At 37.7% G+C, this 24,661-nt stretch overlaps 2 protein-coding genes across 2 annotated transcripts; one reads left to right on the forward strand and one right to left on the reverse strand.

The window, feature by feature from the left end:
- Positions 1-977: 977 nt before the first annotated feature.
- On the reverse strand, positions 978-1,904 carry LOC133059126 (olfactory receptor 2J3-like). The gene has a single exon (XM_061146162.1). The coding sequence runs from the start codon at positions 1,902-1,904 to the stop codon at positions 978-980; it is 927 nt and encodes a 308-aa protein (XP_061002145.1).
- A 10,965-nt stretch (positions 1,905-12,869) lies between these two features.
- Positions 12,870-13,832, forward strand: LOC133059293 (olfactory receptor 10C1-like). Its single transcript, XM_061146281.1, has one exon. The coding sequence runs from the start codon at positions 12,870-12,872 to the stop codon at positions 13,830-13,832; it is 963 nt and encodes a 320-aa protein (XP_061002264.1).
- Positions 13,833-24,661: the final 10,829 nt, after the last annotated feature.

Below are 24,661 nucleotides of genomic sequence, written 5' to 3' on the forward strand. Positions count from 1 at the left end.
TTTATTTATTTGAAAAATACATGCTAATTTTCATAAGAACTTTCTAACTACAAATATTCAAATCAGATCGAGCTTAGAAAAGAAAAAAACTACCATTTTCATATAGCTTTTATCATAAAATTTTTCCAACATATTTTCAAGTAATTCCTTCAAGTACCCATTGGATTCATCAAAACATTTTTCAGAGCCTAGCACTTTGTTGCCTTAGATATTATTTACTGCTTCTTGGGTTATCCAGGTGCTACAAGCACTTATTTCACCTAACAATACCTAGCCTATGATGACCATTACTTTATGAGCTATATAGCACAGCTTTAAACTTATTTCCATTTTCTTTACACCTCTCACAGAATTGAAAAAAGAGAAATACGAGATGCTTACTTCTGCTGCATTATTGAGAGCACTTCTAGTTACGACTTATGCAAGTCACTTTGTTACTAATGATAATAGGATATTATGGAATACAGACCAAAACTCCTCTCAATATTAACTAGTATTCAAAAAAAGAATAACAATGTTGGAGAAAATATTTAAAGTGTTTCAAAATGTCTTTCATTAAACAGAAGATCGAAGACAAATTGTATGACAAATTCTGCCTACAAAGCAAGAAATTAAACAACATATTCTAGGCTTTTTTTAAGGAATTATACCTGAATTTTATCAATTTTTATAATATTCTATGCTTCATTTTCAATTAAGAAAATTATACTTTTATTAGGTTTGTGCACTAAAAACTTAATATTAATGTTTCATCCATTTTTAATGGCTGTCATCACCACTAAAGAATGATTAGTATTTAGACAGACCTTGTCTAATTCATATCTATTACCACGAACTTTGTGACCTTGTGAGTGTACACACTCATTAAGTTCTAATTGAGTGAATGAAAGAAAGACTGATGAGTGGATGACTGGAAAAACCATTGGTGTAGAGATGTTCCACTTTACCATTCATGTCACCAGTATAACAGACCATCCTCACCCCATTAATCTCTTTACTGCCCCTCTTACATCTTTGTTTCTGAGGGTGTAGATTAGAGGGTTGAGGCTAGGTGTGACAACAGTATAAAAGAGGGCAATGAACTTGCCTTGATCTTGAGAATTTCCTGTTGGTGGCTGGAGGTATATGCACATGACTGGAATGAAAAAAAGGGATACGACCATAAGATGGGCTCCACACATCCCAAAGACTTTCTGGAGTCCAGTTGTTGACTGCATCCTCACCACTGCCCAGGCAATGGCACCATAGGAGCTGAGAATGAGGATGAGAGGTATGAGAACAAAAATGGAGCTTGTGACCATGAGGGACAGCTCATTAGCACGGGTATCAACACATGACAGTTGAAGCAGTGCTGGAACTTCACAGAAGAAATGGTCCACTTGGCGATGTCCACACAGGGGTACCAAAAATGTAAAGAAGGAATGAAGTGCTGAGTTGGTAAAGCCACTTACCCAACAAGCCACAGCCAACAGATGGCAGAAACGAGGGTACATGAGGACAGAGTAATGCAAGGGTCTACACACAGCTGCATAACGGTCATAGGACATGACCATTAGTAGCACACATTCTGTGCATCCCAGTGCGAGGACAAAATAAAGTTGAATCATGCAACCAGTGTAAGAGATGGTTTTTCCTGGACCCCAGAGGTTGATCAGCAACTGAGGGATGAAGCTGGTGGTGTAGCAGAGATCCAGAAAAGAGAGATTTGAGAGGAAGAAGTACATAGGGGTATGGAGATGGGAATCCAGGTATGACAAGATAATGATAAACAGGTTGCCTGTCAATGTCATCAAGTAGAACACCAAGACAACCACAAAGAGAACTACTTCCAGATGAGGCCAATTAGAAAAACCCAGTAGAACAAAGTAGCCTTCAGAGGTTGCATTCATTTTTTTCGTGGTCATTCATTACTTCTTATGTGAGGCAAGTATCATATATACCCTAGAAATGTAAAGAAGAACTGCAAGAGAAAAAAAAAAATCCCATCAGAGCCATCTGTAGTTACCTCTTTTGGGGTCTTTTAATTGCTTGTGTTTTATAAGTGCAACTCCTGAAAAAGATGTTAGCAGTAGACAAATACTTGAATTTCAGCAGGAACATTAAAAACAGTTAGCTTCACACGTGTAAGTCTGATACAGGCTTTAAAACTCTTAGTCTTTAACTAATTGTTACGCTAGACTACTGTTATAGCTCAGAAACCATGGAGGATAAACAGATAGCACATTGCCTAAAATAAATTTTTTGTAATTAAACATACGATTAATTATAAAGAATTATTAATCTATAAAAGGAGAGGAATTGTTAAAAAAAAATGTCGTCAGAACTCTAAATGATGTCTTGGGCCAAGGGACAGTATCCAAGAAAGAACAAGCTTGGAAAGAGGTACTTCCTGCTCAAGGCTGCAGTTCAGACCTCATCAAAGAGGGTGTGGTTGAGTCCACTGGATGACGAAGTTCACTGTGGCTGAATCAAAAAATAGCAATGGTCAAAGAGTGAATTACAAAGATACACCACTTAGAGATCACTGCCATTTGAGGGGTAATAGGAAATTTTCAAGATTTTTAATAATTTCTTTAGAATGAGACAGTATATCATGAGAAATATAAACCCAGATGCTTTTGTTGCTTCTTCTGATGCAGATATAATTTTCTTCTTCCTTACACAGTTGCATGAATTACATAATACATTAATTTTAAACAGTAGAAGCTCTGAGATATATTTATCTGTTGCATGACCCATCCTTCAGCATTCTTATAAAAGTTAAAAAGAAGATATGAGACCCAAATTTTTGTTTCGCTTAAAAATAGATGTAAGTAGAACACTGGTAGGAAATTTAGGATTAAATTTCTACTTACAGTAGGAAAGGAAAATAAAGACATCATCAAAGATTGCTTTCATAGGCTGTAGAATGAAATATCTCTTCTCTATTTTTGAAATACAACATTATGGATGATTCCCTGTATTTGTCTGCCCAATCTATGCCTCTTTATCTGTGGGCCAATGATCTCTTTGAAATCACCAACATAAATGTCTGGCTACACCATGTATTCTAATCTACTACATCAGTGCAGGAAAGCAGAGTCTGAAAACAACTATGATTATCATTATAACACAATAAAGGATCCTGAGTCTACCTAAAAGATCTCATTTTAGCTGGAAGGAGGGACTAGTTAGTGCATATACTGTGTCAGGGAATGGACCCCTTTTCCTAGAGCAAACAGAGCCCTTATGGAAACAAAAGAATACTGTGTTTTGTTTTCCTTGACAGAGGCTACTGGGAGTATAAATCCCAAAGTAGCAATTAATGCCCTTCAAGGAGTTGTCCTAGGTTAGAACAGTTTCCTGCTTTCTCCCAAAGCAGGGTGGAAAGGACCAACTGAAACCACTCAGTTAGCTGACTTGTTTCCCTAGACTGCCCTTGTGCATGCCCCACCCTGAGCTGAGCAAACACTCACAGCTCCACACTGGAGGGAGGGCTGCCACAACGGAGGGAAAAGCTCAGTGTGAAATGCTCTGGCAGCTGAAAAATCAAATGGCCTCTGAGCAGGGAGCGGGCAGCCATTCCTGGCACTTAGACAGGCACATCACGAGCAGAACAGATCTCTGACGGCAGCCAGACCACCACGCCCAGTACACTGACCATCGCCAAATAAACATCCCCAACCTCTCTTACTCCAGCACTGCTCCCCTCTGGGGCTGAGGGGCCAGTGCTGGGAGGGAGAAGAGCACACACTATAAGGGAATGGAGCCAACTAACCCAAGTCTCAGGGCTTCTGTTCCAGCAACGTGGGACCCACGCTTGCCTTAAATAGGGTGGTGACAGCAATTGAGCAGAGAGGAAGTCTTGGTTCACACCTGGCTCTGGCCCTAGCCCCTTCATCTCTAACCCTACCTCCTAATCAGGTGGTACCTGCCAGCACACTCTGAAGAAATATCTGTCTTGTATTCAAATCAAACTCAGCTTTTCCCCCAAAGCCACTGCACCCACACGAACTATACCAGGACACTCCCAAATCTGTACACTATTTCAAGATTGCCAGTGGTAACTGTTTCACCTAATTTCACAAAAACAGAGGAAGTTAAGCAAAATGAGAAGACAGAGTAATTTGTCTCAGTTGAAAAAGCAAGAGAAAATTCCTGAAAAAAAAAAAACAATGAGATGAAATAAACAATATACTGAAGAATTGAATAACCTCAGATATGCACATGACACCACCCTTAAGGCAGAAAGTCAAAAGGAACTAAAGAGCCTCTTGATGAAGGTGAAAGAGGAGAGTGAAAAACCTGGCTTAAAACTCAACATTCAAAAAACAAAGATCATGGCATCTGGTCCCATCACTTCATGGCAAATAGATGGGGAAACAATGGAAACAGTGACAAGCTTTATTTTCTTGGGCTCCTAAATCACTGCAGATGGTGACTGCAGCCATGAAATTAAAGATGCTTGCTTCTTGGAAGAAACGCTATGACCAACCTAGACAGCATATTAAAAAGCCGAGATGTTATTGCCAACAAAGCTCCGTCTAGTGAAAACTAAGGTTTTTCAGGTAGTCATGTCTGGATGTGAGAGTTGAACCATAAAGAAGGCTGAGCACTGAAGAACTGATGCTTCCGAACTGTGGTGTTGGAGAAGACTCTTGAGAGTCCCTTGGACTGCGAGGAGATCAAACCAGTCAAACCTAAAGGAAATCAACCCTGAATACTGAATACTCATTGGAAGGACTGAGGCTGAAGCTGAAGCTCCAATACTTTGGCCACCTGATGTGAAGAGCCGACTCATTAGAAAAGACCCTGATGCTAGGAAAGATCGAAGGCAGGAGGAAAAGGGGATGACAGAGGATGAGACAGTAGTATGGCATCACCAACTCAATGGACATGAGTTTGAGCAAGCTCCGGGATACACTGAATGACAGGGAAGCCTGCCTTGCTGTCGTCCATAGGGTCGCAAAGAGTCAGACAAGACTGAGCAACTGAACAGCAACAAAAAAGTTGAAAGCATTAGTGATAAGAATGCTAACTGAATAAATGGAAAGTGCGAGAGGAAAAAAATGGATGAAAAGAATAGATGAAAACTGTAAGAATTTTACCAAGAAAATAGAAAATTTTTTAAAAACAAGTCTGAACTGTAGCACACAATAACTAAAATTTAAAACACACTAGAAGGAATGAACAGCCAACTAGGTGATAGAGAAAAATACATAAGGGATTTGAAAGATTACTTTAAAATCACCAAATGAGACGAGCAAAAAGAAAACAGAATTTCAAAAAGTGAGCTTCTCGGTGCTGCTCACTGCAGGATGGAGTCCAGCACGCCTGTCAAAGCCAAAAACTCCAGCACCACCAGCCTGTGACAACCACCTCCTCCCCTTGTCCTGCCACCGCCACCGCCTGTGTCACCACCACTGGGGACAGGATGTACAATTAGGCCACAGTCCTCAGTGAGGAGACATATTTCTCAGTTCTGCGGTGTTCTTCATCACACATTTAGAAGTTTCTGAAGGGCAGTGGAGACTATTGCCAGGCACAGCGCAACTTCTATGCAGACACGTGATCTGTAGAAATTCACTACCACTCCAATAAGAAGCTTCCAGTGAGTAACCTGGACACAGAAGAATTGAACTGAAATTCACAGAGCATTTTTTTTTTCCACAGAGCATTTTTTTTTTTCCACAGAGCATTTTTTACAAGACTTCTGATCTGAATGGAGTAAACCTCAGTGCTCTTCATTTCTATCACCTTAGTATTACTGGATCAAAGAATTGTTGCTTCTTGTTAGGAGGGTCATTTCACTTCCCATTACTCTCAACTTCATACTCCAAAGCACTCAGTATTTCAAGTGGAGTATATTGAAGTAGATTCAGTTTCTTTGCATCATTTCTGTATTCAATTTTTAAATTTTTTCATAATCTTATTGAGCATTTTTAAACTAAATTAACATGCTTCAAATGAACCACCAAGATTCTATGGAACTCATATACTCATGGAACATGAGATTTCTTATTACACACAATCAAATTAATGCAACTTAAACAACTGTACAGAGGAACTTTAGAAGTACCACAATAATAAGAGGAAGTGTTGTTGTTCAGTCACTAAGTCCTGTCTAACTCTTTGTAACCCCATGGACTGCAGCAGCCAGGCTTCCCTGTCCATCACCAACTCCCGGAATTTACTCAAACTCAAGTCAATTGAGTCGGTGATGTCATCCAACCATCTCATCCTCTGTTGTCTCCTTCTCCTCCCACCTTCAATCTTTCCCAGCATCAGAGTCCTTCACTATCTCATGGAGCTTTCCCAAACTCATTTCCATTGAGTCAATGATGCCATCCAGCCATCTCATCCTCTGTTGCTCCTTTCTCATCCTGCCCTCAATCTTTCCCAGCATCAGGGTCTTTTCCAATGAGTCAGCTCTTTGCATTGGGTGGCCAAAATATTGGAGCTTCAGCATCAGTCCTTTCAATGAATATTCAGGGCTGATTTCCTTTAGGATTGAGTGGTTCGATCTCCTTGCTGTCCAAGGGACTTTAAGAGTCTTATCCAGTACGTCAGTTCGAAAGCATTAATTCTTCTGCACTCATTCTTTTTTATGGTCTAACTCTAACATCCATACATGACTACTGAAAAAACCACAGCTTTGACTATATGGACCATTGTCAGCAAAGTGTTACCACAATCATAAGAGTATGTGAAGTTACCACAATAATAAGAGTGTGTGAAGGAACTTACAACACTATTCTTGAGAAAGAAGGCATCCGTGACCTCAGTTGGCCTTTTGATGATGGTCCTGTATAGTAAGGACTCGTTCATAAAGTCAGAAGTTGAATGACTCCTTACTAAGATAAATGAACCCCCTTTCATGTAGTACTTTATCTTTTAGCTAACACCTGTTCACATGGTAAGATCATGAGGCTCCAAGGGAGAGAGTGGAAGCATGCAACACCTCTGAAGTCCAGCAGAATATCCCTCTACCACACACGTTGTATTAGCCAAGCAAGTCAGAGGACCAGTCAAAATTCAAGGGAGGAAACACTTGAGAAACACTAACACATCACTTATGCATGGAAGGAGCTAATCACACACATTGCAGAGGGTGTGGAGAGAGAAAAAGGTAGCTATTTTTTTTTTTTTTTTTTTTTGCTAACCATCTTCAACAGACACTATGCTTCCCCTGTATTTAAATAGATATTCCCTATCTATTTTGTGTCAAGTCTACCATTATGTCTTTAGTGTGTGTGTATGAATCCCTGAAAAACCAATGATCTGTGTTACTTTTTAAATAAATATTAGTTGAATAAATTCCTTAGAAAATACTGAGGGAGGAAATATCTATAATAACTCTCACTTTGAATCAGAACCATATGGAGAGAAATAAGGTCGGTGTTCCCTGGTAGCTCAGTTGGTAAAGAATCTGCCTGCAGTGCAGGAGACCCAGGATCCATCCCTGGGTCAGGAAGATCCCTTGGAAAAGGAAAGGGCAAACCTCTCCAGTAATTTTTCCTGGAAAATCCCATGGACAGAGGAGCCTAGTGGACTGCAGTCCATGGGATCACAGAGAGTTGAGCACGACTGAGTGACTAACACTTTCTCTTTCAAGGTGGGTGTAATTTATGTGAAATTAAAAGGAATTTTATTCATTAAAAAATACTTCTGGCTAAAACAATTCTTAATCATAAAATTCCTGAAATTCTTGTAATTTTCCCATACTTGTCTGAAGTTGTTTTCCAACTTATTTTTGTTTGACGTGTGATTCCCAACCTCTCTCACCAAAAAAAAAAAAAGTGGTTTCTGCTAATGAATTGAGCAGACATTTAATATTTTATATGCCTTTGGAGCTGTGTAACTTAACATTTGATACTTGACAATTTGTTTTATTATGTAATTGATTAAAACCATATATTTATACTGTCTGGGAACATGTGGTTATGGTTCTGTGGGAGAAATAATTTGTCAGTGTTCACCAGCTTGTAAAAATACAGTGTAAGGACTTAAACATTAAATAAATAATTACATGCATTTCTCTTTAAAAATGAAAACAACTTAAGGAATCTCTAGGACAATATCAAGGGTAACAGCATTCACTTTATAGGGATCCCAGAAAGAGGACAGAGAGAGAAGAGTATGGAATATGTAAACGTGGACCTGCATCTTGAAGCAAGCAGAGTTGGAGTGTTCCCTAGGCTCAGGCTGGGACATGAGCCTGGGGGGCAGTTTTGGGAAACTGGTCAGTCACTCATGCAGTTTTCAGTCCTCTCTCTCCTCACTGCTTTAGGAGCAAGCAAGTGTGCACAGCTTCTAAGGAGTGGAGTCCAAGGCTCCCACAGCCCTTCTCTTAATCTCACAAGCCCTGCAATCAGTCAAAGGCGCTCATCTCTGTCGAGGAACACAGAGCTGAGGTGCCCAGTATCTGGCTGGAACCACTCACTCTCTGGGGAGGATCTCTGCCCATGTAATCTCTCTTTTCCTCTGAGTCCCATCCCAAGGGTACAGGTCCTGACCTGATGCTTCTCTTCCTAACTGGCTTCCATGTGGATATTTCTTTTAGTCTTGGTTGTACAGGAGTCTTTCTCCCAGTCTCCAGTTAGTTTCCAGTAAGAACTGTTCCACATGTAGATATAATTTTTGTGCATTCATTAGGGGAGGGAGTTTCCTCATCCTCCTATTCCACCATCTGTTCTCTTCCTATGCATAATTCATCTAATGGGGCTGCAAGAAGCAGAATTTATATCCAAATGACAACTTCCTCCTCCCTAATCATTCTCATTTCCCTTTAGATCATGTCAATGGTAGGTATTCAGTACCTTATCCACTTTTTTAAATCATTTAAACAATAAGTATTAAGTATCATCTACTTTTTTCATCATCTTAATATATATCTTTGACTACTGAGGTTTTTTTTTATTACTTTTGACAGAAACAAATACTTTTATCAATTCCTGTATATCTGGAAGATTATTAATATTTATTAGAATGTTTTATAATAATCAGAATAAATACTAACTGCATTGATATAATATGATATGGAAGTTATTTGTTGTTTTCATAATTATTTTGGATAACTACTTAGTTTAATTCAAACAAAAATTTTAAATCTGAGAATTTCATAGTAATATTAATAGCATAGAGTGGTCACATAAATATTTGATTCCAGTAGTACATTTCCTTAGAGTTAATATCACATTGTGTATGCACTCTATGATAGCAGTTACATATAATATAGGCTATTCATTATATTTTACTGTTGATGTACTTTTACTTTGTTTTACCTTTTACCTTTTTTTTTTTTGCCATACTGTGAGGCATGTGGATCTTAGTTTACCGACCAGGGATTGAACCCATACCCCTTACACTGGAAGTGCAGAATCTTAAACACTGTACCACTATGAAAGTCCCTACATTACCTCTTATATTTATTTATTTTGCTTCCTAAATGTTCATATTCACCAACAAATGGAGACAGATGTGTCCATGGCAATCCCTGAGAGATAGAATCAGACTACTTCCTTACATACTTCTGAGAATATGTCTCCTGGGCAAGAAAGACAGGATAAGGATTCAGAACAGGGAGAAGAAATGAAGTGTAACATATTCATATACCTTTTTTTTTCATGGCGAGAAAAGTTCAAATATATCATCACGTAATCAGCACAGCCCTTCATGCACCCACACGTGTGTGTGTGTGTGTGTAGTTGAGAGCATGGCTAGGAAGGACATAGTGCTCTCTGAGAAGACAATCATCCTGGGATCAGATGTGGCGCTGATTACAACAAAATCTTCCCAGTCCATGGTCTTAGAAAAGAGGATTAGGGAGTTATACATCCTCTGAATTTTGGGAGGTTATACAGAGAGTGTTTAGACAAAAATTGGGAGTGGCTCATCAAAAGCAAATACTATCTACTTTTTTCTTCAAATATTAGGATTAAAGGTATGTGATATAACTGATGCCTTAAAAGAAAAGAGGGTTGTAGAAAACAGTGTATTAAAATGTGCACATGGATAGGCAATACCAAAAGCATTATTCAGTTCTGGAGACTATTTTAATCAGTTCTTTTCTTCTCCTTATCTGAAGAGTATAAGGATTTACTCAGTTTGCCAGTATCCCTGTCATAAAATTGTTATAAGTTGTTCTAAAATAATTATTTCTCAGGAAATAGGCATATCTCTTATTGTTGGGTAATGCAAATGCCTAGATTATCCTGTAAATGTTACTCCAAACAAATGATAATAGTTTCTGCTGAGCCACGTTAAGGCATCACTCAGCTAAATATCAGGTGCTTGATGAAAAGGCTATGGGTAAATTGTGGAAAGTAATGGGAAATCTTCTCTACAAACTAATGACCAACTTATATAAATTGTATCTACTATTCAAGCATTTTGAAATGGCGATTTCAGAATAACAAAGGTTAATATTTACTGAGGTTTCTTTGTATGCCAGGCACTGTACTGTTTCAGGTAAAAATATCTGATAATGTCCCAGACGTTTTCCTTCGACTAATAGGAACCAAATATTTCATTATGAAAACTGAGATTAATCAGGGATTGAGTCAGTTAAGAAGCATTTCTAATTTTTGGTGCTGACCAAAAATGAATCACTTCTGCTGGATTATTTCCAAAGCAGAACTGTATAGAATGTACTTGTCTTGGATTTTGAAGCTGGGTAAGGTGGTACATCGGAGAAGGCAATGGCAACCCACTCCAGTACTCTTGCTTGGAAAATCCCATGGACGGAGGAGCCTGGTAGGCTGCAGTCCACGGGGTCGCTAAGAGTCGGACACGACTGAGTGACTTCACTTTCACTTTTCACTTTCATGCATTGGAGAAGGACATGGCAACCCACTCCAGTGTTCTTGCCTGGAGAATCCCAGGGACGCGGGAGCCTGGTGGGCTGCCGGTCTATGGGGTCGCACAAAGTCGGACACGACTGAAGCGACTTAGCAGCAGCAGCAGCAGCAAGGTGGTACATGATCCCAAGCCACTGAGTTATTAAAATTATCTTGTCTCCTTCCTCTGTCACTGAAACTTCATCCCAAGATTCAAACCTTCACACACATGTCAATGTCCAATGGCCACATAATCTTTTATTACATTGAGTAGGAATAGGCAAATACAGTTTAAAGGGCATGAAGCTCTTATGTCTTTATATTAATATCACAGTGCATATTTGCTTGATGGCTGACTGAATATAGTTATTTAAATAATCTGGTAATAATAGGGACTATTGCAGGCCATATGAGTTGAGTTTAGATGATGATAAAAGTGAATTTTAATTCCTTATTTTTCATTCATGGTTTCCCTCTATAATGTTTCCATTTTAACTCAAAACAACTCAGCAAGCAAGACTGGAAAGGCTTCATCATTCATACAGAAATGATTAATCAGAGGCTTTAGGTCAAGAAAATGGATCAGGTGAGAGACAGAAAAATGTCTGTGCCAAACTGTTATACTGCCTGTGATGGTCCTTTCTGCAGACTCCTGACACCTGTCCTTGAGCATTCGCTCTCTTTCTGTCGACAATGATTAAAATTAAATATTCTTGCTATGAACATAAAGCTGACCTCTACTACATGGATTTCAAGATCCCTGCACAAAGGTCAACAGAGCAAATCCTGAAAACAATAGAAAGTGCAATGAAGAAATCAGATTTTACATGGTATAGTTTTACTAATATTCTTGTCAGTTTAAATATTTCGAAGCACTCATTTCACTCTCTTGGACAACTTATTTTTTCAAAAGTCTATGAATTTCATGAGGTTTTAAAAAGTACTTAACACAGGATGACTTTTTATTCATCCTATGCATCTAAGAATATAGAATGACTAACAGCATGCATTAGCCTTTGTGCAGTCAACCTTCCCTGTGTGCCATCCACAACTAGGTCTCTCCCATTCCCCACACCCCCCGACTTTCACCCCCAACACAGGCATTTGCATTTATTGTCTACAGTCTAAATGGAACAAGGATACTTATGAAATGAAATCTTTGCTATTATCACTACCTAGGAAAGAGACAGGTATTCTCCTTTTTTGGTCAGAATTTCCCCCTTGGTTCTCCATCAGTGTCACTGAGAAAGCTGCAATTCTTCCCAAATACAGGAGGATAGAATTAGTTTTAAAAAAACTTGTGTGTTTAACTGACAAAAGAGATGACAACTTCTCCACATCCAGAGCTTTTATGCAACAACATAGTCTATTATTTAAAAGTGAAGATTATAAGAAAATGTTTTGGGTTTTAAAAAAAGATAAGTAAACAATTGTCTCTTTTTCTTGCCACAGCCTTAACTGGATTTCTTTGCTACCTGCCAAATATAGATATTAAATTATATTAATTAATTTAATTAGATACAATGCAAGGTAAATATATGTATATTATTTAAAACAAGTGTAAATGCATTATAATACATTATGTGTGAGCAAATTTTTCAACAATCATACCCATCAAGGGTTCTTGAAATCATGCAGAGTTGTTACTCCATATTTAACAGAATTTTGAATCAGTCCACTTGTTTCTGACCCTTTTTTCCCACTGTTTAATCCCACGACAATAGTAAATGCAAAATAATCTGAAAATACTCAATGTTCAATAAATATTTGTTGAGTGAACAACTGAAGAAAGCAACTAAGCAACCAAAGAATAGGAAAGAAATAGAAATCATAAGACCTTTATTTGATAAAATGAAGGGGTGAAAGAAAATTGTACTGAAATTTTTTTTTTTCCAATTTATGTTTCAGGATGAGTGTATCTCCCAAACTGTTTAAACTACAGGTAAGAAATTTATCTCTGTGACTCACTAGAGCTTGTTAAGAGTAATATAAGAATTTATATTTCTATCTGAAAGAATCTTTCTGATGACTTAGCTTTCTTTTCTTCAGGTCATGAGTTTCAATTGTTCTTTGTGGCAAGACAACAGCATGTCGGTGAAATACTTTGCATTTACCAAATTCTCTGAGGTCGCCGAACAGTGCTTCCTTTTATTTACCCTCATCCTATTCATGTTTTTAGCATCACTTACAGGCAATGCTCTGATAGCTCTTGCCATCTGGACCAATCCGGCCCTCCATACCCCTATGTACTTCTTCCTGGCCAACTTGTCTCTCTTGGAGATTGGATACACTTGCTCTACCATACCCAAGATGCTGCAGAACCTTGTGAGTGAGGCCCGAGGAATCTCTCGGGAGGGATGTGCTACACAGATGTTTTTCTTTACATTATTTGGTATCAGTGAGTGCTGTCTTTTGGCAGCCATGGCTTTTGATCGCTATATGGCCATATGCTCCCCACTTCACTATGCAACACGAATGAGTCGTGGAGTGTGTGGCCATTTAGCAATGGTTTCTTGGGGAGTGGGTTGCACAGTAGGCTTGGGCCAAACCACCTATATTTTCTCTTTAGACTTCTGTGGCCCCTGTGAAATAGACCACTTCTTCTGTGACCTCCCGCCTATCCTGGCACTAGCCTGTGGAGATACATCCCATAATGAGGCGGCAGTCTTTGTTGCAGCCATTCTTTGCATTTCCAGTCCATTTTTATTAATCATTGCTTCTTATGGCAGAATTCTAGCTGCTGTGTTGGTCATGCCCTCCCCTGAAGGACGTCGAAAAGCTCTTTCCACCTGTTCTTCCCACCTACTGGTAGTAACACTCTTCTATGGCTCAGCATCTGTCACCTACTTGAGACCCAAGGCTAGCCATTCACCTGGGGTAGATAAACTCCTGGCCCTCTTCTATACTGTGGTGACATCCATGCTCAACCCTATCATCTACAGCTTACGAAACAAGGAAGTCAAGACAGCTCTTCGGAGAACTCTGGGCAAGAAAAATGTTTTGACTCACGGGTAGATACCAAAGGACCACACAAATTTCTTTGAAAAAGATGCACACTCAACCTCAGAGGAAGGAAAGAGAGAAAGAAAGACAGAGGTAGGGATAAAGAGAGGGAGTATGGAAGGAGGAAGGAAGGGTGGAAGGAGAGAAAGAAAGAAAGAGGGAGAGAAGGAGAGAGGGAGTGTAGGAGGTTGGGGAGGAGGAAGGAAGGCAGAAAGGAAGGAAGGAAACTCTGTACTTGTCAAGGTGTTTTGTAAGAAACTTCTTTAGTAACAGTGATTTTAATTTTGGAGATAGTTCTCTTCTTATAGCAAAAGTTCTGATTGCCCAATTCTGAAAGGAAATTGGCTACCAAAGAATTTTAATAAGTGAGTATAATACTAGACTGGCTTTCTAAAACATTTCAGTTTAGGCTAAAGTACAGGTTTAAAGTATAAATTACCAGATTATATCTCAGAAGCCTAGGAAATTTTCACTCCATACTCAGGCATTTTCTCTCCTCTGAGAGGTCCATATGACTTCTGCCATGGTCACTGGGGTAGTGCTTCCACATATTCCAGTCCCACATGACTCTTAATTCCCTAATAACTCTATGATGTTCATTACTTTCTTCCATAAAAATGTTTTAAATTCTTCATGCTTAATTACTGGTATATGAAGAGTCAAATAATTCTTTTTTGAGTTGTGGATACTATAAAAATGTGTAAACTCCAAAAAAGCAAACTTTTAAAATTCAGAGGTAATTGTGGCAGAATAGTAAAAGAAAAGCATGAGAAATTTTTACCAAGAGTCCCCATAGAAAAAATGTTTTTGAAAAGAAAGATAAATCATATTTAAATTCAAGGATGGAAGAAGAAAACTGAGCTTAAAATAATTAATATAAATATTTTTAATGATTTTATGTAATTTACAACATGTACAAATGTACATATGAATCCTGGCAGGATATATTTGGAAATTATTCAAAACTTGCTCTTAAGAGAAATGAGCGTAGTTACAACAAAATCTAGTATCATGAGACATCTATAGAAGAAATTACCTTGGATTTGAACATCTAGTCCTTGGGGAAGGGCTGTGGTCTATGAGGATTAGCAACTACCCATACAGTAGTGATAACATGACAGGAATGGAGAACTCTGCTGTTATGACAACTTAAAAATAGGATGAATAAATTTTAGTGATCTAACATATAGCAGTCTGACTGTAGTTAATAATACTGTATTGTATAATTAAAATTTGCTAAGAGAGTAGACCTAAGTGCTCCTACCACATACATATACAAAAGATATCTATGTGAGTTGATGTTATTTAACTTGATTTTGGCAATCGTTTCACAATGAACACATGTATAAAATCATCACATTATCCACCTTAAGTTTTAACTCGACATTTTTTTCCATTTTATCTCAATAAAGCTGAAAAAGAAAAATATGTGATAATGCTATGATTCAAGGATGGCAGTGATGTTCACAAATGACCAAGATTTGTTTTACTGGACACATTTTACCAAAAGCTATATAATTCATTGAAGACCCAAACATAATATATTGTAGTTTTTATTTATATCTGTGTGCAATTAACAAAAAATGGAAAGAATCTGAACATGAAAAAAACAACTAACAATTATGCTATAGAAATAGGCAGGAATTATATGCAGGCATTAGAGATTATTATTCAAAATGTTTATTAATCTAGAAAAATGATTATTAAACATTAAAACAAGCAAAAACAATTTGTATAGCATGATCACTTTTGCTTGGTTTACTAATTTTGTAAAGTCTTATAAGTTCAAAAATATAAAAAGCTGGGCAGTTACATGTAAAAGCATAAGATTAGAACATTTCCTCTCATCATATACAAAGTGCAAATGTATACCCAAAATGAGTATTAAAGACCTAAACGTAAAACCAGAAACCATAAAACTTCTAGAAGAGAACATAGGCAGAACACTCTTTCAGTAAAATCACAGCCATACTTTTTTAAAACTGTATCCTAAGGCAAAGGAAAAAAAAGCAAAACCAAACAAACAAACAAATTGGACCTAATTAATGTTAAAAGTTTTTTCACAGCAAAGAAAACAATCTTTTCATAACCAAAAGACAACCTACTAAGTGGGAGAAAATATTTGCAAATGATATGACTGGTATGGGATTAATATCCAAAATATATAAATAGCTCATGCAACTCAGTACCAAAAACACCAAATAATGCAGTTAATAAAATGGGCAGAAGGCATGAATACACATTTTTCCAAAGACATATAGATGGCTAACAAGCACATTAAAGATCAACATTACAATTTATTAGTGAAATGTAAATCAGAACCAGAATGAGATGTCACATCACACCCATCAGAATGGCTATCATCAAAAAAATGTATGCACAACAAATGTTGGCAAGGATGTGGAGAAAAGAAAATTCCTCTTGATGGGAATGTAAATTTGTGCAGTCACTATGAAAAACATTATGGAGGTTTCTCAAAAAAACTAAAATACAACATATAATACAATCTAGGAATTCCATTCCTGGGGATACATCTGAAGAAAAAAAAAAAAAACAACACTAATTTGAGAAGATACATGCAGTCCAACGTTCATACCAGCATCTTCTTGCCAAGACGTGAGAGCAGCCTTACTGTTCATCAACACTTGAATGCATAAAGGAGATAAAGGAGATATATATGTATATATATACATATATGTATCTTAAATATTGAAATATTGATACAAATGCTCCATATCATCACTTCTATTGGAATCTAAAAAATAAAACAAATGTATGTAACAACAAACTCATAAATATAAAGAACAAACTAGAGATTCCCAAAGGAAAGAGGGAAAGGAGGGGCAAGATAGGAGTAAGTATTGGATTAGTATGGGATTAATAGATACAAACTATGTATAAAATAGACAAGCAACAAGGATATATTGTGTAACACAGTCAACTGTAGCCATTTTCTTGTAATAATTTTTAATAGAGTATAATAATTGGAAAGACAGATGCTGAAGCTGAAACTCCAATACGTTGGCCACCTGATGCAAAAAACTGACTCATTGGAAAAGACCCTGATGCTGGGAAAGATTAGGAGAAGGGGACAACAGAGGATGAGATGGTTGGATGGCATCGCTGACTCAATGGACATGAGTAAAAGTAAACTCTGAGAGCTGGTGATGGACAGGGAGACCTGGAGTGCTGCAGTCCATGGGGTCACAAAAAGTCGAACACGACTGAGTGACTGAACTGAACTAATAATCTATAAAAATACTGAGTCACTATATTATATACTTGAAACTTCTATAATATTCTAAAATAGCTATACTTCAATAAAATGCTAATAAGATAAAGGGAAAAGAGAGCACTATTTAATTATACTGATAACAGAATATAGACATAAAGACAAGAATTTTTACCATAGTCAAAAAATCTTTTCATAGTGATAAATTTATGCTATCCCTCAAGAAGATATAATGGTTACAAACACATATGTATCTAGTAACAGATTGCCAAAATATGTAAAGTAAAAACTAACAGAAGTGATTGAAGAAATAGTTAATTCCAAAATAATAGTTAAACTTCAATACCCCACTTAAAATAATGGAAAGAACAATTAGACATAAAATCAGCAAAGAGAGAGAAGATTTGAAAAATATAAGCAAACTAAAACTAACAGACATCTACATAACACTGCACCCAACAAAAACAGAATACATATGTTTCTCATTGCATATGGAACATTCTACAGAGTAGATCATTTGTTAGGCCATGAAAAAAGGTCACCATAAATTTTAAGTGACTGAAAGTATGTTCTCTATGCACAATGTAATGATATTAGTATAAATTTTTAAAATATTGTGAAACACACAGGTATGTAGAAATTAGATAATGCACTCATAAATAATAAATGTCTCAGAAGAAATAAATGTCTTAGCAAAGAATTTGAGAAGAATGAAAACACAGCATACCAAAATATATGGAATGTAGCAAAAGTATTTCAGATATGTTTTGTATAAAAAAGAAATATATTTTAATTATTGATTTATCAATTTATCTGCCATGAAAAGGTTTAGGTGTGTGCGTAAAAATCAACTGACATAATATGTAGAAGATGACTCTATTATATTTTTTGAGTTACTAGTGTCATGAAATTTACATCTTTCAGAGCAAAATAATTTTGGAAATACTTGGAAAGCAAAATAATTTAGAAAATACATAGTCTTTTGATTGAAATTTTAAAAGAATATGAAACTGAAAGACAGAAAGAAGCCAGCCATGATGAAATCAGGGAAACAGCATTTTAGGCAGGAGAAATACAGTATACTAACGCATATATATGGAATTTAGAAAGATGGTAATGATAACCCTATATGCAAAACAGAAAAAGAGACACAGATGTACAGAACAGACTTTTGGACTCTGTGGGAGAAGGCGAGGGTGGGATGTTTCAAGAGAACAGCATCAAAACATGTATATTATCTATGGTGAAACAGATCACCAGCCCAGGTTGGATGCATGAGACAAGTGCTCGGGCCTGGTGCACTGGGAAGACCCAGAGGAATCGGGTGGAGAGGGAGGTGGGAGGGGGGATGGGGATGGGGAATACATGTAAATCCATGGCTGATTCATGTCAATGTATGAGAAAAACCACTACAATATTGTAAAGTAATTAGCCTCCAACTAATAAAAATAAATGAAAAAAAAAGTTCTGGAAGCAAACACAGAAGGAGAAATACAGTATGAAATCCCTTAAATGTGGAAATGAAAAAGAAATGATACAAATGAACTTACAGAACATAGACTCATAGACTTAGAAAACAAATTTATGGTTGCCAGGGGGACAGGACAGTTGGGAGTTTGGAAAGGTCATTTACACACTGCCATATTCAAATTGGATAGCCAATAAGGACCTATTATATAGCACAGGGAATTCTAGTCAATGTTATGGGCCAGCCTGAATATGAGAGGTCTGGGGGAGAATGGATACATGTATATGTATGGCCAAGTCCCTTCACTGTTCACCTGAAACAACCACAACACTGATAATTGGCTTTACCCCCCCCCCCCAAAAAAAAAGTTTAAAGTTTGGAAAAAAAAAAAACAGTATGGAAGCCAGAAATGATCTTGGCCTGTTTTTAAATGGAGAGTTATATCAGCTATGATCCCAGCATAAAATAGATGCACATTCCAACTGGGAAAATGAGAAAAGTTGAACAAAAAAAGAACTGACAAAGGTGTGAGAAGAATTTAAACACCAACAAAGGATTTTTATATGTGTACTACACATGCACTACCCTGGAACTGGTCATATTTGGGAGTCTCTCTCAAACCTAAGGCTTGAGGTATCAAAGAATTCTTTAGTTCTTTTGATTTGGATACCTCACGTATACTTCAAGTATTCAAAACAAAAGAATTAAAGAATTCCTTGATTTATGGCTTCTGGTTGCGTTCAGCCAATGAGAGTGGACAGTTGAGGATTAGAGAATGAGAGAACAGCTAATTTGTGTTATTTTCCATTTGCTCCCTCTTAGCTGGGAAACATAACGTTGCCTGTGTTGCTCAACCAAAAGTCATAGCTCCTGGAAGTATCACACAGGAGTCATAGCTCCTATGTATTACAGATTCTCTTTTTCTGCTTTCACTTGAGGTACAGCACAGAATAAAACATCAGTTCAGTTCAGTTCAATCGCTTAGTTGGGTCCAACTCTTCATGACCCCATAGACTGGAGCACACCAGACCTCCCTGTCCATCACCAACTCCTGGAGCTTACTCAAACTCACGTCCATTGAGTCAGTGATGCCATCCAACCATTTCAAACTCTGTCGTCCCCTTCTCCTCCCACCTTCAATTTTTCCCAGAATCAGGGTCTTTTCCAATGAGTCAGTTCTTCACATCAAGTGGCCAAAGTACTGGAGTTTCAGCTTCAACATCAGTCCTTCCAATAAATATTCAGGACTGATTTCCTTTAGGATGGACTGGTTGGATCTCCTTGCAGTCCAAGGGACTCTCAAGAGTCTTCTCCAACACCACAGTTTAAAAGCATCAATTCTTCAGCGCTCAGCTTTCCTTATGGCCCAACTCTCACATCCATATATGGTGACTGGAAAAACCATAGCTTTGACTAGACGACCCTTTGTTGGCAAAGTAACACCAGGGTTTTTTAATATGCTGTCTAGGTTGGTCATAGCTTTTCTCCCAAGAAGCAAGCGTTTTTTATTTTGATAGCTGTAGTTACCAACTGCAGTGATTTTGGAGCCCAAAAATATGGTCTCTCACTGTTTCCATTATTTCCCCATCTATTTGCCATGAAATGATGGGGCCGGATGCCACAATCTTAGTTTTCTGAATGTTGAGTTTTAAGCCAACTTTTTTACTGTCCTCCTTAACTTTGATCAAGAGGCTATTAGTTCTTCACTTTCTGCCGTAATGGTGGTGTCATCTGCATATCTGAGGTTATTGATATTTCTCCTGGCAAACTTGATTCCAGTTTGTGCTTCACCCACCCCAGGATTTCACATGATATACTCTACATATAAGTTAAATAAGCAGGGTGACCTGCTTATTATACAGCCTTGACATAATCCTTTCCTGATTTGGAACCAGTCTCTTGTTCCATGTCCAGTTCTAACTGATGCTTCTTAACCTGAATACAGATTTCTCAAGAGGCAGGTAAGATGGTCTGGTATGCCCATCTCTTTAATAATTTTCCACAGTTTGTTGTGATCCACACAGTCAAAGGCTTTGGTGTAGTCAATAAAGCAGAAGTAGACATTTTTCTGGAACCCTCTTGCTTTTTCGATGATCCAACAGATGTTGGAATTTGATCTCTAGTTCCTCTGCCTTTTCTAAAACCAGCTTGAACATCTGGAAGTTCATGGTTCACGTACTGTTGAGTCTGGCTTGAAGAATTTTGAGCATTATTTTGCTAACCTGTGAGATGAGTGCAATTGTGTGGTAATTTGAGCAATCTTTGGCATTACCTTTTTTTGGGATTGGAATGAAAACTGACCTTTTCCAGTCCTGTGGCCACTGCTGAGTTTTCCAATTTGCTGGCATATTGAGTGCAACACTTTCACAGCATCATATTTTAGGGTTTGAAATAACTCAACTGTAATTCCATCACCTCTACCAGCTTTGTTCATAGTGATGCTTCCTAAGGCCCACTTGACTTTGCATTCCAGGATTTCTGGCTCTTGGTGAGTGATCACATCATCATGGTTATCTGGGTCTTGAAGATCTTTCTTGTATAGTTCTTCTGTGTATTCTTGCCACCTCTTCTTAATATCTTCCATTTCTGTTAGGTCCACACCATTTCTGTTCTTTGTTGTGTCCATCTTTGCATGAAATGTTCTCTTGGTATCTCTAATTTTCTTGAAGAGATCTCTAGTCTTTCCCATTTTATTGTTCTCCCCTGTTTCTTTGCATTGATCACTGAGAAGGCTTTCTTATCTCTCCTTGCTATTCCTTGGAACTCTGCATTCTAATGGGTCTATCTTTTCTTTTCTCCTTGCCTTTTGCTTCTCTTCTTTTCTCAGCTATTTGTAAGGCCTTCTCAGACAACCATTTTGCCTTTTTGCATTTCTTTTTCTTGGAGATGGTCTTGATCACAGCCTCCTGTACAGTGTCATGAACCTCCATCCATATTTCTTCAGACACTCTTTTCTATCAGATCTAATCCCTTTAATCTGTTTGTCACTTCCACTGTATAATCATAAGGGATTTATTTTAGGTCATGCCTCAATGGTCTAGTGGTTTTCCTTACTTTCTTCAATTTAAGTCTGAATTTGGCAATAAGGAGTTCATGATCTGAGTCACAGTCAGCTCCTTGTCTTGTTTTTGCTGACTATATAAAGCTTCTCCATCTTTGGCTGCAAAGAATAAAGCCAGTCTGATTTTCGTATTGACCATCTGGTGATGTCCATGTGTCGAGTCTTGTCTTATGCTGTTGGAAGAGGGTGTTTGCTATGGACCACTGTGTTCTCTTAGCAAAATTCTATTAGCCTTTGCCCTGCTCCATTCTGTACTCCAAGGTCAAATTTGCTTGTTACTCCAGGTAACTCTTGACTTCCTACTTTTGCATTCCAGTCCCCTATAATGAAAAGGACATCTTTTTTGAGTGTTAACGCTAGAAGGTCTCGTAGGTCTTCATAGAACCATTCAACTTCAGCTTCTTCAGCATTACTGATTGGGGCATAGACTTAGATTACTGTGATAATGAATGGTTTGCCTTGGAAATGAACAGAGATCATTCTGTTGTTTTTGAGATTGTATCCAAGGACATTCAGACTTTTTTGTTGACTCTGAGGGCTACTCCATTTCTTCTAAGGGATTCTTGCCCAGAGTAGTAGATATAATGGTCATCTGAGTTAAATTCACCCATTCCAGTCCATTTTAGTTCACTGATTCCTAAAACGTCGATGTTCACTCTTGCCATCTCCTGTTTAACCACTTCCAATTTTCCTTGATTCATGAACTTAACATTCCTGGTTCCTATCAGTATTGTTCTTTACAACATCGGACTTTACTTCAGTCACCAGTCACATCTACAACTGGGTGTTGTTTTTGCTTTGGCTCCGTCTCTTCATTCTTTCTGGAGTTACTTCTCCACTGTTCTCCAGTAGCATATTGGCACCTACCAACTTGGGGAGTTCAGCTTTCAGTGTTCTATCTTTTTGCCTTTTCATACTCTTCATGGGTTCTTAAGTCAAGAATACTGAAGTGGTTTGCCATTTCCCGCCTCACTCAGTGCCCCCGACCCTGCAGCAAGCCATCACCGACCCACACCTTCCCTGGAGACACCTGGACACTCAAGGAAATTCTGGGTCAGTCCTCCTGTGGGGGTCACTGCTCCATTCTCCTGGGTCCTGATGCACACAAGGTTTTGTTTGTGTCCTCCAAGTGTCTGATTCCCCAGTCCTGTGTAAGTTCTTGTGGCTCTATTTTGGGTTAATGGTGACGTCCTTCAAGAGGGTTTATGCCATACCCAGGTCTGCTGCACCTAGAGCCCCTGCCCCTGCAGCAGGTCACTGCTGACCCATACCTCCACAGGAGACACTCAAAGGCAGGTCTGGCTCATTCTCTGTGGGTTCTGGTGTGCACTAGATTTTGTTTGAGCCCTCCAAGCATTTCTGGCAGGTATGGGGTTTGATTCTAAACACGATTTTGCCCCTCCTACCATCTTGCTGGGGCTTCTTCTTTGCCCGTGGACATGGGTATCTTTTTTTGGTGGGATCCAACATTCTCCTGTTGATGGTTGTTCAGCAACAAGTTGTAATTTTGGAGTTCTCACAGGAGAAGATTAGTGCACGTCCTTCCACATACCTAATGCAATAAAGAGGGGATCGGGACAGAAGAGGCATGAAATATACCCACCCATCACACTTGTAAAGTGGAACAAACATATGATTCACTTTATACTAGTGGCTACATTTAGGGAAAGGATAGTGGGATTATAAGCCATGGAAAGAGAATGTTCAAAGAGAGATATATCTGTTTATAGCTGTTATTCAGTACATTTAGATATGCTTTTTTCAAAATATATAATATACTCATGGATATGAGTGAAACTTTTTTTTCTATGTAAGAATTTAATTTTTTTAATTTATTTTTTAATTGAAAGATAATTGCTTTACAGAATTTCATTGTTTTCTGTCAAACCTCTACATGAATCAGCCATAGGTATACATATGTCTCCTCCCTCTTGAAACTCCCTCAGATCTCCCTCCCTAGCCCATCCCTCTAGGCTGATACAGAGCCACTGTTTGAGTTCCTTGAGACATAAAGCAAATTCCCAGGGCTATCTATTTTACATATGGTAATATAAGTTTCCATATTATTCTCTCCATACATCTCACCCTCTCCTCTCCTCTGCCCATGTCCATAAGTCTGTTTTCTATGTCTGTTTCTCCATCTCTGTCCTCAAATAAATTCTTTGGTACCATCTTTCTAGATTCCATATATATGTGTTAGTATACAATATTTATCTTTCTCTTTCTGACTTACTTCACTCTGTATAATAGACTCTAGGTTCATTCACCTCATTAGAACTGACTCAAATGCTTCCCTTTTATGGCTGAGTAATATTCAATTGTGTGAAAGTACCACAACTTCTTTATCCAATCATCTGTCAACGGACGTCTAAGTTGCTTCCTTGTTCTAGCTATTGTAAAGAGTGCTGCAGTGAACATTGGGGTACATGTGTCTTTTTCAACTTTGGTTTCCTCAGGGTATATGCCTAGGAGTGGGATTGCTGAGTCATATGGTGGTTTTATTCCTAGTTTTATAAGGAATCTATGAGTGTAACTTTTAAATCTTAAGGCATATATACAAATCTGACTACTATTATGTGTAAGTGAGAGATTAAGAGAAAGACAGTGAGAACTTGAAAGAGAGACTGTCTTGAGTCCTTATATTAGAAAAGTTAAATGTTCTAAAGAATTTTTTAATGTCACTTTATTCCTTCTCACTGAAAACACCAATTATGGGTTTTTTTTTTTTTTTTTTTTCCTTTTCTTGCCAACTCATTTTTATGCCCTTTCATTGTATGGTCAGAAATATTAAGTCTTATGTGAGATATTCTACAAATAAACAAAATAAGGTATTTGAGGGACTCACATTTAAATCCTCTAGAATCATTTACTCAAACTAGCTTTACTCTGATGATATCTTATTTTAAATTGTTGCTTAACAGCTATTTGAAAGAAAAATTAAGAAAACAATCCCATATACAATTGCATTGAAAATAATAAAATACCTAAAAATGAATTTAACCAAAGAAGTGAAAGATCTGTACATTGAAAACTACAAGACACTGAAAAAGGAACGGAAGGACATACAAATAAATGGAAAT

Source organism: Dama dama, chromosome 7 (assembly GCF_033118175.1).
Source record: "Dama dama isolate Ldn47 chromosome 7, ASM3311817v1, whole genome shotgun sequence".
Taxonomy (NCBI): domain Eukaryota; kingdom Metazoa; phylum Chordata; class Mammalia; order Artiodactyla; family Cervidae; genus Dama; species Dama dama.